The 17,164-nt window shown below is 48.2% G+C and overlaps 1 protein-coding gene across 1 annotated transcript in view; it reads left to right on the top strand.

The window, feature by feature from the left end:
* The window catches only part of GDAP1L1 (ganglioside induced differentiation associated protein 1 like 1), a 425,118-nt gene that overhangs the window by 331,698 nt on the left and 76,256 nt on the right, over positions 1-17,164 (top strand). The window contains exon 4 of the mRNA XM_086932567.1: positions 8,390-8,484. Coding sequence (XP_086788693.1) covers positions 8,390-8,484 — 95 coding nt within the window. The remainder of the gene's footprint in view (positions 1-8,389; positions 8,485-17,164) is intronic.

Raw genomic sequence — 17,164 nt, 5'->3', positions numbered from 1 at the left:
CTTCTTTAATGTCCGCCTTCGGTCGACCGCGTCAGGCTCCGTCGTGTCGTCCACTCAATCCGGACACATACAAATGAAATAAGAAAAGCACGTTACTGTCACGGCCTTTCAGTGTACAAATCCCACACACCAGGGGGGGGGACGTGAGGTGAAGTCTAAGTAGTGCTCCCAACGTTTAAACTACTTGTCTCCTGGGTATTCGTGGAATTCTCGAGTGGTAGAAGAGAACACTCCTCCCTGTCCCCTTCCCCTTATCTAAGAGTGAAGCGTTCTAACGCCTCACCCGTCTCCCGATCCAACCCGCTATGCGTTCACGTACCTCGCGAAGCCACGCCCCTCCGGGGGAGTGGCTGGGCGGATGGCGGGGTCGGTGGCCTCCTGGCTCCGCTATGGCCTCTGGATCCCCTCCGGTGGATGATGGAAGACTGTCGCCGCTGCGGAGCTCCGCTCGTTGTTCCTCGATCTGGGAGACGTCCTCTCCGTGCTCGCCCTCGAGCCTCTCCTCTGCTCGGCTGATGTCCGACGAGCTTCGCTCTGCCTCCGCGTTGGCTCTCTGTCGGTAGTCCGGGGGATCCTCCTGCATCCGCGGGAATCCCTCGTATGTCACTGCCTCCTCCGTGGGCTCACTTGGCTGGGTCCGTCGCTGTAATCCCCAGTCTGGTGAGTCGTCCTCCCACCACTCGACCTCTTCTTCTTCTTCCCTTCGCTCCGCGCCTCTCCTCTTGCAAACAGCTCCGCCGGTGTACAGACACACCTGGTCTGCCTCACCTGCCTCTTTTGAAGCGGAGTTGGGCCACTCCCCCTCAGAACACGGAGACCACTTAAAGGGGCCGCCGAGCAGGTCCTCTTCTTCACCGCTGTACTGCTCCTCCACGGGATGCCAGCCTGGCGAATCCAGTCGGGGCTGCGGAAACAGAAAGGGGGGTGCACAAGTTACATCAACCCCAGGGGGCGCCTCGGGCACCCCGTCACATTCCCCCCCCCTTGAACACTTCCGTTCGGGAAGGGGATAGCGGGAAAGAAAGTCAGCCCCGACATTGTCAGTTCCACGCTTATGGACCACAGTAAAGGAGTAAGGCTGCAGGGCCAGGAACCAGCGCATTACTCTGGCATTATTCGCTTTATTACGGGCCATCCACTGGAGGGGAGCATGGTCAGTGTACAGGGTAAACGGCCTACCCTCCAGGTAATATGACAGTTTGTCCACCGCCCACCTAACCGCCAAACATTCCTTTTCCACCGTGGCATACTTCAATTCACGGGGAAACAGTTTACGGCTAACGTAGAGTATAGGATGGTCCGTCCCATCCTCGGATTTCTGGGAGAGCACGGCCCCTATCCCATATTCCGACGCATCTGTGTGCAAATAGAAAGGTTTAGAGAAATCAGGGGACGTCAGAACCGGGGTGGAAGTGATACACTTTTTCAGAGCGGTGAACGCCTCTTCCATCTCCCTTGTGGGGAGGCGTAGCGCTTTCTCTGGGATCCTGTTTCTCAGGGTGTCAGAAAGGGGGGCCGATATCTGGGAGAACCGTGGAATGAACCTCCGATAATAGCCAATCAACCCCAAAAACGCCCTCATATCTTTTCTAGTTCTGGGAAACGGGGTCTCGGCTATGGCTCGTACTTTCTCTATCTGGGGTTCAATCATCCCGTGCCCTAAGACATAGCCCAGATATTTTACTTTTTGATAGGCCATTCGCGATTTCTTTGCATTTATTTTCAACCCTGCTTCTTGCAGTGTATCCAACACCTTCTGGAGATGATCCAAGTGGGTTTCCCAGTCGGGACTAAAGACAACAATGTCGTCAAGGTATGCTGAGGTGAACTTGGACAACTCTCTCAATACTGTATTCATCAATCTCTGAAAGGTGGCAGGGGCACCGTGAAGACCGAAGGGGAGGACCGTAAATTCATAGTGACCGTCCTCGGTCGAGAAGGCTGTTTTGTGTCGGTCTTCCTCATGGAGGGGTACCTGCCAGTAACCCTTGGTCAGGTCAATGGTACTGATGTATTTGGCGTCTCCTAACTTCTCGATCAGCTCATCTATGCGGGGGATCGGATAAGCGTCAAAGCTCGATATGTCGTTAAGAGAGCGAAAGTCCATGCAGAATCTTCTTGATCCGTCTGGTTTTGGAATCAGCACTATTGGGCTTGACCCGTTACTCTTGGAGGGCCGGATTACGCCCAACTTTAACATCTCCTGGATTTCCTGTTTTATTCCTTGGCGTCGGGCCTCAGGGACTCTGTATGGCCTGATTTTCACGATTTTACCAGGCTCGGTACATATCCGATGAGTGGCTAGCGTGGTCCTTCCGGGAATATCTGAGAAGACTCCTGCGTTCTTTTTCAAGGTGTTCATCAGTTCTGTTCTGTCTTTGTCTATCAGGTCTTCATTGATGACGAGTTGGTCTATTGTACTGGAGGACAGCAGGGGCAGGTGTTCTGTTAAGTGTATCCCTGTAGGAGGAGGACCAAGCCATTTTTTTAACAGGTTGATATGGAAGACTTGAGTCTTTCTCTGGGTGAGTTGTAGTTTATAGCTGGTGTTACCTATAGTACTTATGATTTTGAAAGGGCCTCCCCATTCTGCTTTAAACTTTTGTGAGGAGGATGGAAGGAGTACTAGAGCCCAATCACCTACTGACATCCTTCTCCATTTTTTTCCTTTATCGTAGAACGTTTTCTGTCGCTGTTGGTTCTTCTCAAGATTGGCATACGCAAGTTCTCTTAACTTTCCGATTTTGGACCTGAGGTTTCGGGCGTATTCTAGGGTTTTCAATGTTTCGTCGGGGGTTTCTTTCTCCCACGCTTCTTTGGTCATTTCTAATAGGGAACGGGGTTGTCGTCCATATAACAGCTCGAACGATGAAAACCCCAAACTGCTCTGTTTTTGACCTCTTAGGACATATAAAGCAAGAGGCAGTACTTGATCCCATTCTGCTCCGTTGATTTCTAGCATCTTTCTTAGGGTTGTTTTCAGGGTCCTGTTGTAGCGCTCGACGAGGCCGTCGGTTTGGGGGTGGTACACCGCAGTCCGGATCTGATGAATTCTTAGAAGCTGGCATACCTCCCTCATGAGCCTTGATACAAAGGGCGTTCCCTGGTCGGTGAGGATCTCTTTTGGGAATCCTACTCTTGAAAACATTTCGATCATCCGGTCGGCTATATGTTTGGTCGTTGTGACCGTCAATGGATAGGCTTCCGGGAATCGAGTGGCATAGTCCACTATTACTAATACGTACTGATACCCTTTCCTTGTTTTGGGGAGAGGTCCTATGAGGTCCATGCCAATCCGCTCGAAAGGGGTCCCTATTATTGGCAGGGGTTGTAGGGGAACAGCCGGGGGTCGGGTCATATTCTTTTTCTGACATACCTCGCACTCCTGACAGTACTTCACCGTGTCTTTGTAAATCCCTGGCCAATAAAAGTGGCGTAGCAGGTTTTGCGTGGTTTTCTCTGCCCCTATGTGTCCGGCTACCAAATGGGCATGTGAGTAGAACAACACCTGCTCTCGGAAGGATAGGGGTACTAGCAGCTGATCGGGGTCATCCTTTTGGGCCTGCCTATATAACAAGTCGTTTTTTACAATAAACCGGGGGTATTGCAAGGGAAGTTGGTTCTGGTCTCTCGCTGCCGAGTCCCACGCGTTGGAGAGGGTGGCGTCATTTAACTGAGAAAACCGAAAACTACGGTCGAGTACCCATGGTTCGGCAGTTATTAAGGCAGGGACGTTTCTCTCCTTTCTTTCTGATTCTGGGGGGGGTCTCTTGTAGTTAGGCTCTGCTTAAACATTTTTAGAAACTCTGGGTTATCGGTCCCTATAATGAGGTCCTCGGGTAGAGTGTCCAATACCCCCACCCTTATCGTATGTGGTCTCCTCCCTACTGGTTCTAGGGGCAGCATGGCCACAGGATAGGACTTGACGTCTCCGTGTACACATCTTATATTCACCTGGGTTTGTAAGAGGACCTGGGAGGGTAGAACCAGACGGGCGTGTACCACTGACTGACGACAGCCAGAGTCTAACAGGGCCTGGAGAGAGGTGCCGTTTACCCCAACACTTACCCTAAAAGCTTGACCCATTTCGCTGGAGAACATCACCGCTTTGGGAAGATACCCGACCTCCATAGGTTCATCTTGCGGTTTCCTCCGGGGGCAAAGGCGGGCGATGTGTCCCCAGGTGCCACATTCGAAGCATTGTGGCCCGGTAGGCAGAGGCCCCTCTGTTCTCCATGTTCGTGTCCTTGGGATATCAGGAGGTTTCACTGGTTTCCTTTCGGTTTTCAGCAGAGACTTATGTTTCTCGGTCTCCCAGCCTTGAGAGATCCTAGGTTGGACTCTAGAGAAGGTCGTCGCCATGTCCACCGCTTTCTCGGTAGTGAGGTGGTGGTGTTGTCGCAGCCACCTCTGGGTGGCATAGGGCAGGGCCTCAAGGAACTGCTCTAAGTATATCCTGTCCATGATCTCTTCTCTCGTGCTTACGGTCGGGGTCAGCCACTTGTCAGCTGCCATCTTGAGCCTCACGAACAAGGTTTTAGGGGACTCTCCGGGGGCTCCCCTCTCCTTACGAAACCGGATCCTGTAGGCCTCCTGGTCCAGACCCAGGTGATCTAAGATTATTCTTTTCACGTCATCATAGGAAGTATCCCCCGTGGGGTTGGCCACTTGATAGGCCGCCTGGGCTTCTCCCACGAGTAGGGGTGCCAAGAAGAAAGGCCACTTGGGCACTGGCCACCCATAGGCACGGGCTGCCCTCTCAAAATTGAGTAGGAAGGCGTCCGGATCCTCGCCTGGTTGGTATTTTTGAAGGGAAACCCCGCTGATATGGGGGTTAGTGGCGGACGCAGTGACAGGTCCCGTGATAACGGGGTTCTCCATAGCTCTAGCGGCCACAGCATTTTTCATGGCCTCTCTGTCTGCTGCAGACGTAATAATCTGCTGTTGAATGGCCCACTCAAGTCTCTCTTGCCCCTTTACCAAAGACTGCACCACTTCGTCCATCTTGGTGTCGCAGATGGTCACTTTGCCCGCATTCTCCACCACTGTAAGCGGGACTGCAGGAAGAGGCAAGAGACGGGTCTTAGTTATCAAAGGAAAAGGTTTTATTGTGGACAATAGCTGGTCGGTACTTCTGAGTCTACCCTGTGGCTTCCTTGGGGAGCGGCTCCTTTCAGTCCGGCTCTTGGAGAGGACACCCTCGGCCCTCCTCTTCTTTAATGTCCGCCTTCGGTCGACCGCGTCAGGCTCCGTCGTGTCGTCCACTCAATCCGGACACATACAAATGAAATAAGAAAAGCGCGTTACTGTCACGGCCTTTCAGTGTACAAATCCCACACACCAGGGGGGGGGGACGTGAGGTGAAGTCTAAGTAGTGCTCCCAACGTTTAAACTACTTGTCTCCCGGGTATTCGTGGAATTCTCGAGTGGTAGAAGAGAACACTCCTCCCTGTCCCCTTCCCCTTATCTAAGAGTGAAGCGTTCTAACGCCTCACCCGTCTCCCGATCCAACCCGCTATGCGTTCACGTACCTCGCGAAGCCACGCCCCTCCGGGGGAGTGGCTGGGCGGATGGCGGGGTCGGTGGCCTCCTGGCTCCGCTATGGCCTCTGGATCCCCTCCGGTGGATGATGGAAGACTGTCGCCGCTGCGGAGCTCCGCTCGTTGTTCCTCGATCTGGGAGACGTCCTCTCCGTGCTCGCCCTCGAGCCTCTCCTCTGCTCGGCTGATGTCCGACGAGCTTCGCTCTGCCTCCGCGTTGGCTCTCTGTCGGTAGTCCGGGGGATCCTCCTGCATCCGCGGGAATCCCTCGTATGTCACTGCCTCCTCCGTGGGCTCACTTGGCTGGGTCCGTCGCTGTAATCCCCAGTCTGGTGAGTCGTCCTCCCACCACTCGACCTCTTCTTCTTCTTCCCTTCGCTCCGCGCCTCTCCTCTTGCAAACAGCTCCGCCGGTGTACAGACACACCTGGTCTGCCTCACCTGCCTCTTTTGAAGCGGAGTTGGGCCACTCCCCCTCAGAACACGGAGACCACTTAAAGGGGCCGCCGAGCAGGTCCTCTTCTTCACCGCTGTACTGCTCCTCCACGGGATGCCAGCCTGGCGAATCCAGTCGGGGCTGCGGAAACAGAAAGGGGGGTGCACAAGTTACATCAACCCCAGGGGGCGCCTCGGGCACCCCGTCACAGTGACGCAATTACAATGTCCAAAATCAATGGATTATGGTCCGAAATGACCCGGGGAAGTTTACTAACTTTGCTCATGGTTGCTATTATAGTGGATACCAAAAAATAATCCTGTCTTGCTAATGTTTTATGGGGTGCGGAAAAATACGTGCTGCCCCCCCCCCCCACCTTATGCTGTTGTTCCCAGATATCTATTAATCCATTGTCTTCCATTAGCCTTATCAATGCCGTATGGCTTCTCTTTTTCCTCCCCCCAAATTTTTTCGGGTCTTGTTTCCATAAGCCATTCAGACCGTTAATATTAAAATCTCCACATACCACCAGAGGTTGGGGCCAGTTAGCCAATTGTGTACTTATCAGGTTAAGCATTTCAGGGTCATCGACTGTCGGGGCATACACTGTGCATAAAGTAAAATTAAATCCCTTCACCTGGCATTCCATCAACACCCATCGCCCATATGAATCAGCTTTTTGCCTTTTAACATTAACCATACCTTGCCGTGCCAATACCGCCACCCCCCTTGTTCTCGTCCCTTGTGTTGTATATGCAAGCAATTGGAAACCTAATTGACCCAATAAGCCCTTCTGGGACACCTCTATATGGGTCTCCTGTAAACACAGCATATCAACCCGGATTGTTTTTAAATATTCCCTCAGCTCCCTTCGCTTCCTTCCATCATTTAAACCACATATATTCAATGTGCCTAACCGCATTGGTGATTTTGTTTTATCCTCATTTCAGCATACAGTTTTTCTACAATTCTTACGACCTTTGAAAAATAATTATCCCCTTGTTCTATCTTGTCTTGATGTGATGTTTTTTTACGTTTTTCTCCCCCCCCTTCCCCCACCCCCACCCCCTCACCCCACCCCCCCGCCCACCTGTTAGAGCAAGCAGGCCGCTGACCTCTGTGATGGAGTCTGGCTGTCGACTCCCCTTTGCCGACCTGTATACTTAAATTAAATTAGGCCATTTGGATTAATTATTTCCCTTAAGTTACTTAAGTTACTTCTTTTAGGGCCAGATGTAGGTAAGTAACATTTACCGAATCTTAATTACCGAAAATTACCGAATTTTACCGATTCGGTAATTAAGATTCGGTAAATGTGAGGGGTTGGTATGTAGGGAATCCAGATGTTCCCTTTTACCGAATCGGTAAAATTCGGTATTTACCGATTCGGTAAATACCGAATCGGTAAAGCCTATTGATTCCTATGGGCTTCAAAGCCCATAGAAATCAATAGGCTTTACCGATTCGGTATTTACCGAATCGGTAAATACCGAATTTCACAAGGGTGCAGGGGGTGTCACTTTGACACCCCCTGGCACCCCCTAAACAGGATTGGGTGCCATGTGGCAGGCATACAAGCCCTAGGGGCAGGTCTGCCTGTCATATGGCACAGGTGTGCATGCACACATGTGCATGCACACCAGAATCGGTATTTTACCATCAAATAGTATTTGATGGTAAAATACCGATTCTGTAATGCTTGTGGGACTCAGAAGAGTCCCACCTACATATCAATTTTACTGAATCGGAAAAAATACAGATTCGGTATTTTACAGAATCGGTAAATTTACCGATCGGTAAATTTACCGATTCTGTAAAATACAGGGCCCTACATCTCAAATTGCATTTACCGGTCGGTAACGGCCGAATTCGGCCGTTACCGACCGGTAAATGCCTACCTACATCTGGCCCTTAGTGCCTCTTTAACCATTTCTACCCGTGGAAAAAAAACCATTTCATTCCCTTTTGTCCATTTGTCCATTTGTCCATTTGTCCATTTTCTCATTTAACCATATCACCCGTATATCACCCGTATATCTTCCCCTGAGATTCGTACTTCTTATAGACTCTGCTCAGATACTAACTCTGGTTTACATTTTAGCACGGATGAGCCCTTGATGAACCAACTTCTCTCTTGCATTATCTTAACAGTGTCAGTGTGCAGAGTAGACACTGACACTGTTGATACCCTTTGATCTGATGTATGTAATAATTATAATGTATTCTGTACACTATACAATATTGCTGTGACGCTGAAGTAGCCTGTTTGTACTTGATGGATGTGTTTTGATTTAACTGTTTAATAAAAAAAGAAATATTAAAAAATATAATAATAAATAATTTATAGATAGTTTACTTGCAGAATGCAAAACTGAATTACAGAACGCTAAGAGCCTTTTTCACTCTCTCCCCAGGGCACTTAGAAAATGCTTCCACAGAACTTTTGAGGCTGGACCACGAAGAACCCCAACTTCAAGAGCCATATCTTTCAAAACAGAAGAAGCTCATGGTAAGAGTTTCTACTTCTTGTGTCTAAAATACAAATATGTTTGCCATGTTTGTTAGCTATGTTTGTTGCGGCTCCTGAGCTCCACCAAAGCGATATACTCATAAGTTCAATGAACACAAGTCCTCATTATGAGATGGGAAGCAGTGGTGTAGCGGGCGGCTCTTTTTTGGGGGCGGGGCGAGCACAAGGTATATGTTCTTTTTTAAAAAAAATTCTTCTCGTCATCTTTTGCATCCCCCCCCCCACCCCTCTCTTACCTCAGGGACTGCCAAGAGCAGCAAAAGCTCTAGCTATGCCACAGATGGGAAGTTATAACAGGCACAAAACATCCCTCTACAACACTGTTAGCGGACAGTGTTAGGTGCATCTGATTTTAACATTTGAGTAAACAATGAGTAATAACATGTGCTAACACATGCCCACACCCATCTGCTACATGCTGTAGAGAACCACTACTTTGTAATCTGGCTGAGAATCACTGCTATCTCTTTGTGCTACAGTCAGAACACATTTCACATATTTTACAATAAGTTATTGATGCAATAACTTGAAGATTAAAAAAACTTGTTTAAAAATATTGGTGATTGTTTAACATTTTGCATTATCAGTAGATATGTATCGCGTGGAAACCAGCAGTGCAACTCGAGAGAATTCAGTGTCTGATATAGATTAAGAATACACACTCTTATTGTGGAATTTTAGTCAGCATATATTTGTGTAACGCTAAATAGAAATTAAGATGACAAAAGATACACTGATAAATATGTGTGGAGTTCCAAGGTGATGTTAGAATGGAGCCCAATACAGGAGTTACACGAGTGATGTAAAACTTATGTCAACATGGCCAAACCTAAGAAGTCTGTTCAAGTCTCTGAAGAGAATTGTGTATTCTATTGAGCTGGGAATACTTGTAATAACATCATTTAAAAATAAATAAAACACTTGAAGTCGGATTTTACAGTGCTGTTCTGAACTCCTTGTTAGAAAATATTGCCCCTAACTCATTCGTTTTTAGGGGTAGCGATAGTTAGCCAAGACCCTTTTAAAAAATGTTTTAAAAAAAAGATTGTACATACTTACAGGGGATTTCGTAAGCCCTCTTCATCAATTGATCTGCTTTTGTCATTCACAAATTCCTCCTGCAACAGTCACAGCATAATGTGAACCTAAATAGTTCCCATCATTGATAGGTACTGATATGTAGTCAGCAGTCTAGTAGTTGGGTGGGTGGAGCTAGCTGGGGTTGAGAGGAAGAGGAGGAGCGTAGACAGGATAGGGTCAGTTAGAGTAGGGACAGGGACACTGAAGGAGGTACTTAATAAAGCTCCTATAAATATATATACTTGTCTGTCATCATTGGACATAGACACGACAGGTACTACTGGTGCATGTGGCCTTTTACATAATAATATACATTTTGTCTCATAGATAATGTTTATTTTCATGCAATTGTGCCTTCATGCAAAAAACATAACAAACAAAATAAGCAGTGGAAAGCCAAATGTTTGGCAGCCAAGGCCAGAGCAATTGGTTTGCCAGTGCTTGTGTGAGAGAGTGGCTAGGGAGAGATAGGGGCACTTTTGATGGGTGGTAGTATGGTCATTTGAGAAGGAGGTTATAGGTGGGGTCAGCAAAAAAGATTTTCACACCGGGGGCGACCCCAGCCCTAAAGCCGGCCCTGGATAATGACCACAAACACGTTGAGGATCTTTCGTCCAAAAATCCTGCAATAAATTTAGATATAACAATTATCAAATTAGGCAGGTAAACCCTATGAACCATATGAAACCTGAGCATTAGGTATGCAAGGTTGCTGCTAATGGAAACTGGAACAGAACAGTAGACTACACTGTACACGGCCTACAACAAATAACAATTTCCATCCATTCTAAAGTAACACTTCAACATTGCACACATATGCGGAAAATGGAGGAAACACCAGATCTCCACAAAGGGTAAATACCTCCAAAATGCACTGTCATCATATGTGCCTGTCATTTCTGTTCATTTGGGAAAGTTTGCTTTGTAATCCCTCTCCAGTTTCAAGCTCTTTTTTTCAGTCAAAGGCCTTAAAAATCAAAGATCATAAATGCAGTACATAGACCTATACACATAAACACAGCAGCAAGTATTTACAAAACAGCACAAATAAAATACATGGAGGCTTATTTAAAAGCTTCTTGCGCCACCGGTGCGTCACTTTTAAAATGGGGAATAAGTGACGCACCAGCGGCGCAGGGGGCTTGTAAATAAGTCCCATCGTGCTGCCCTTCACGTAAAAACAGTACAATGTGTGGCATATTCACAACGAAATGGCGTAGTGCTGCAAGCAATTTTGCAGCACCACGCAGCTTCATTTAAATAACGCAGGGAGGCGTCGTTTTCACAAGAATACGGCACACCTCTGTGTTTACCCTTGCGTTGGTGTTAAAAAAAAGCTGTCTAGCTCCAACCCAGACACCCTTGCGCCGTGGTGCAGGGTGCCGGTATTGCAGGGATGATACCCTGCAACTCAGACAGCCTTGCACTGTGGCAGAATGCAGCACACATAGAAAGAGCAAAACAGGAATAAATAAATGTATTCCTCCTCGTTGCGCCACTCTAATGTCTGCTTTTCAGTGGCATTTGTCTTTGGCGCTGCCTTAGATTTACACATCGTTATAAATCTAGGACAGCATCAAAAAACTATGGGGCTCATTAGGATTGCGGATTTTCCGTATCCTCTGGGCCGGCGGAAGCCACCGTCGGCCCGGAGGATGCGGAAAATCTGCTGCGGACCCACCAAAGACCCACCGCCACATTAGGATGGCTGGTGGGTCCTGGTTTCAGTCCGCTGCTTTTCCGCCGCGGTTGGCGGTCACATCCTAATTGGACAGGAGGGAACTCCGCAGGCCATGCGGAAGTTCCCTCCTCCTCTATGGTCGCGGACGGACTCAAGTCCGTCCGCGATCATAATGGGCCCCTAAGTGTGTACCAGTAGAACCCCAAAGCAACACTCATTGCACGCCCCGTCACGCAGATACCTGCGTGAAAGGGTATAATATTTACAAAGCAGAGTTACGCCATGCAATGTAGCTTAACGCCACTTTGTAAATATGGTGCAGGGCATTGCGCCACCAGAGCATCGGAAAAATTGATGCTACGGTGGTGCAATCCCCTTGTATATATGCCCTGAATGTTTTTAAAATTTGATAAAACCACAGACCAAAATTCAACTATAAAATTCCATATATTTTCGATAGAAACAGAATATGCATGACATTATAAAGGGCTTGGTAAGTGTATGTTGTCTGTTAAAGGGATCTCTCAATGGGAAGTTGCCTTTTATTCTGTACTTTCAATACATCGGCCTACAATATTAATCAGTCCTACAAGGCGATTCCATCTTCAGGTGATGCTTCATTCACTCTTTTTCGCCTTGGGTTTCTCTTGGATAGAGCCTGTCAGACGCCACCCGTGGGACAGTCGATTAGGTCTGTTCTGATTCAATCAAAGCAGATTGGGAGATAATCTGAGGCCGAATCTGTCACATACTCTGTAAGCATTTGGCAATCGAAAATACAATAAAAGGGTTGGTAGCTGACCTGCATATTCTCAGAGCAACCCAATACTGGCATGTCACCAAAGTACGACATAGGGGCACAATCCAGCGTTTACGCTGCTTAGAGTAATTTGGGCATTAAAACAAAAGATGTTCAACAGTTCCTGTCATTTACTTAACCTTTTCCATGCTCATGACGGGGCCGCCATAGGTGTGGCAGGGTATGCTCAGACGTGAGTCCCTTGCTCACTTTGCTACTGGATTCAAGCAAACCGGGCTGAAGATGGCTGGAATGCCAGAAACCGGTCCTCAGAAGCTTGTTTCTGGTCCAGGGAAGACATGGCTTGGCAGATCGGGCTGGACTGTTCCCATGAGGCACAGGGTCAGACTAATTTGCATATAGCCATGTCTGAACTGGGGTGGCAGAGTGGGCTAAAGAACGGTGATGGATTAAACCCAGATCTTTTGACTGGGTGTGAGTGTTTGATTGATTCAGATGCTCCGTCCATCACCACCCCCTTTTGTACCGCTTTTGGCCGCCATAAGTGTGGCAGGGTATGCTCAGACGTGAGTCCCTTGCTCACTTTGCCACTGGATTCAAGCAAACCGGGCTGAAGACGGCTGGAATGCCAGAAACCGGTCCTCGGAAGCTTGTTTCCGGTCCTGGGAAGACACGGCTTGGCAGTTCGGGCTGGACTGTTCCCATGAGGCACAGGGTCAGACTGATTTGCATATAGCCATGTCTGAACTGGGATGGCAGAGTGGGCTAAAGAACGGTGATGGATTAAACCCAGATCTTTTGACTGGGTGTGAGTGTTTGATTGGTTCAGACGCTCCGTCCATCACCACCCCCTTTTGTACCTCTCTGTCAACCATATCAAGCACTCCAGCTTTCCACTACCTCATCAAGCATTCCACACATATCACATTCATACTGGCTGAGCAGCAGGGAACAGGGAACTAAGGGAAAGGATGCAAAGTAACAATACAAGTTACAACAGCTAGACTCACGGAGACGCCCTCGCGCAGTGGTGCAAAGATGTCTCCGTGGCCCACGGCAGCTGATTTCAGCTCTGGCACCTGGGAAAGGGAGGAGAGTGCCATATTTCAGTAAATGTTGTCCTTTCCTCCTCACACCTGTTCAGGCAGCACAGTATTTTCGGCTGCACTGCGTTGTGTGAAATGTGGTAAATCTGCATCAAAATGTTTTTTTTGCAATAAGCACCGAAAATGCTATGCTTATTTCTGAATTATGATTTTTAAGAATCTCCTGAAATGCCGAAAGCCATGGCAATCATTGTAGAAAACCTCAGAAACATGCTTGTCTACATTGTATCAGATGTTTGTGATCTTAGGTGTTGAGGAATAGGCATTCAGGAGCTCTTTCTATTCAAGCATACGATTTGTTAATACCTGAATACTATTGGGCTTGTAATATTTCACAATTATTAAAGTTAATGAAAGTTAGTGACAGGTATACATGTAAGCAACAATCGCATTTGAAAAATGCATATTAATATTTTGTTGCGATTGATCATAAAGAACTATAGTAATTCAGCTAATTAAATAAAGCCTGAAACCCATTCTTCAAGCTGTATACAGATGCCACACTTCAACCAGAAAACACATCACTCATGTTGCCTGAGCTCCAATAGCACTTAATTCAGAGCCAGCATTAGGGGGCATATTCACAAAAAAATGGTGCAGCGCTGCAAGCAAATTAGCAGCATTGCGCTGCACCATTCAAAAAACATGGTGTTGCGCCGTATTCACAACAATACGGCGCACGCCAGTGTATTCGCTTGCACTGGTACTAAAAAAAGCTGTCTAGTACCAACACAGACACCCTTGTGGCATGGTAGAAGGCAATTATGATTCCCTGCACCTCAGGCACTTTGGCACCATGGTGTTGCAGGGATGATTGTTTATGTGCAGGATGGTGATTTGCTCCTTCTCCGTGTGCACACACATAGAAAGTGCGAAAATGAAGAGAAAAGTATTTCTCCTTGTTGTGCAAATCTAACGCCTGTTTTTCAGTGGCGTTAATTTTTGACACTGCCTCAGATTTGCAGATCCTTGTAAATCTGGTGCAGCACCAAGCAGAACATGAACTATATGCAATGTTTTGTTTGATTTCATGCCATATGGTGTTTTGTTTTCCATATGATTTATAAGCAAGATGTGTTCAAGATACTACATTGAAATGAATGTAAAATACCAGTAGTATGTATGTATGTCGTAATTCACATTTGAGAAGAACTATTGGAATTAAATAACCATAGTTACAAACTTTGTGTTTCCCTGTATAAATATATTAATGATCACGATTGTGACAATATCTGGATTTATAATTGATGCTGAGTGATTCCCCTATGGACATATATACTTTGTGAGGCATTTTGTTGAAACAATTAATGTCACCTCAATGAATCAGAATTTCACATCACAAATAAGTAATTCTAAAATTGAATTTTTAGATGTAAGTGTATATATCAGTGAAGGAAAATTGGCAACCACCTTATATAGGAAACCGACAGCAGGAAATGCAACATTACATGTGTTAGACCTGACATCCTTGGCGTGGTTTTTTCCCCATCTTTTTGCCTCTGACTCATGTATTTTTGATGCTGTGCTGGATTTCGTTTTTGCTGGTTTAGATGCTTTGGACCCTCTGCCACTGCTGATCAGTGTCAGAGGGTAAGTGCTCCCTCTGTAAATTGTCATATTGATTGGATATACCTGATTGGCATATTTGTATCACCATGAAGTTCCTAGTAAAGTGCACTGTGTGTGCCAGGGCTGGTGATGACAGATGCTACTAGTGGGCCTGCAGCGCAGATTGCGCCACCCACATGAGTAGCTCTAAAATGGTGTCTCAGGCCTGCCAGCGCAGGGCCTGTGTGCAGTCAGCGGACTGCCATGTCCGCCTGGCCAGTGTCCCCACTGGCTGGGCCTAACCCTCCCCTGTCTGTGCACATCAGTCACCCCTATGGAAGGCTCAATGTACCCCCCTGGGCAGGGTGCAGTGTATGGATAAGGTAGAGCATGTACCAGTGCAGGTAACATGCTCTGGTAGAGAGCAGCAGCCATTTGGTGTGTTCACTGCTGAAGGGCTGTCTTGCTCCATAGAGTAACATAGGGGAGGCTGGTCCCATTGGATCCCAGCCTATCTTCCCATAGGAACAAGATGGAGCATAAGTGAAAGATATCCCTGAACTCAGAATTTAATAACACATCTTTTAGGAAGGGTTATTTTTGAATTCTGTGTTTGAGAATAGTACTTTTAGAAAGTGGCTGTTCTTTTGTCCTTTCTGTGTGCCTGGGCCTGTGTGTGGATTGCCTGTGTGACAGGGACTGCAGGGCCCCGGAGGGGGTCGGAGTCAGCCCAGGGGTGAAAGGCAACATCTGTTGCCAGGGAAGGGGGAGGAAGAAGCGCCTGATAGTGCCGGGCTGACCACTGTGCTGGCTAACTCCCCTGCTGGCCCACTGTCACCTCTGGCCCTGAAGCTGACAGGAAGAAGAACACCAGAAACATTCCAGTGCTCAGGGCCTCCTTGCACAAAGACTTCAAAGGACTTCAAAGACTTTTTGGGGTATAAGGGAAGGACCCCTGACTCCAGAAGATGAGATTCTAAGATCCTACAAGCAAGAAGGAACCTCGGCTGGAAGAAGGACTGCTGGAGAACTGAAGGAAGGTTGCCTTGTTGTGTGCTCTAAGGGCTGACCTGTTCTGCTGTCTAACTGGAAGCTGAGGAGGAGAAAGGGACTTCGCTGTGTGCTGGGACCCTGCCTGCTTGAAACTACAGAGACTTTGCTGTGTGCTGTGTCTCCACTGATTCTCCAAGGGCCTGAGAAGAGCTGGCCTCCTGATGGGAACCCAGGGTTAAAGGTTCCTAAAGCTTTGCCCAGAATTACTGCAAGATCGTGCTGTTGTGTACCTGGAGCGTGTGGTGCTCGATTGCTTAGTGTAAGAAGGGATCGTGGTGCTCATCGGCCCATTCCCAGCGAGGGTCGGAGGTCTGTGGTGCCTCCCCTCGCAGAATCCACTCAAGAGCGGTTGTGAAGCTACGAGGGTGGTCTGTCCGTGACCCGCGCCCTCTAAAATCATCTGCCGCCTGATCACCGCCGCTGCCCGGGGCCAGAAAACCTCTCCCTGAAGTGCCGTCCTGATCGGAGCTGCGGGGCCGAAGAACGAAGCCGGCGCTCTCCCATTGGGTGGAGAAGCCGAGCCCCCTCACCAACGCCGCGACGGGATAGGCCCATGCGGTGCAGCGTCATCAGCGTTGTGGGCCGTGATTGGCCAAAGGAGCGGAGCGTCATTGTTTGCCTGCCCGGGAGCCGCACTGCCATTGGCTGACTCCCGGGTGCTGCTGGAGGCTCGCCCCATTTGCCACGACAGGATTGGTCTCTGCCAACGGGACCCCTTCGAGTGCCGCCTGATCACCGCCGGGACCGGGGAAGACTGACCCGACCTCGCCGAGGGAATCCAGCAAGTGCTTCCAGCCCCGGCCTGCCGTCTCTGCTCCCCGCTGCTCACTGAAGGACGGAGAGCGGGCGGAGAGCTGCCTGAGACCGGCTGGGCCAGAGCGCGAGTGAGCGCTGGAGGGCGGGGAGCGTCTGAGGCCTGACAAAGTACCGGACGAGGGCAAGGGAGTCCCCCCAGCATTCCGGTGAGGCGCGGGTGTAGCGCATAGGGCCCCTGACGCTAGGGGCTGATTCTTTTGGCAGTTTGGAAGCTGACATTGTTTTACAGCGCCTGAGGCCCATTGATTTGCGGGCTGAGAATAATTCTGGCATTGCGCAATTTGCTTGTTTTGAGAGCCGAGTGAAGATAAATCAGTGGCATTATTTTTAGCTACTGGTTAAAGAGAGTAGAGACTATTTTCTTTTCATAAGAACTTCCTAATAAGTGCAACCATTAAGAATTAAGTGCAACATTTTTATAATGAAGTGATTATCGTGCAATTGCTTGATTTACCTTGCTGAAACTAGATAAAGTTATATATTTTTATAAAATATACTTACCTGTGTGGTCTCAGTTTGTGCTGGATTGGGGATTATTGTTGTGTTAAGTGCAAATGTTATCCACATTGCCTCTGTTTAGCCTAGACTGCTCGCGCCATGCTACCTAGAGGGTGA

Source organism: Lissotriton vulgaris, chromosome 7, assembly GCF_964263255.1.
Source record: "Lissotriton vulgaris chromosome 7, aLisVul1.2, whole genome shotgun sequence".
NCBI classification, from domain to species: Eukaryota; Metazoa; Chordata; class Amphibia; order Caudata; family Salamandridae; genus Lissotriton; species Lissotriton vulgaris.
The sequence above is the reverse complement of the archived record's forward strand: the minus strand, read 5'-3'. Positions and strand labels throughout refer to the sequence as shown.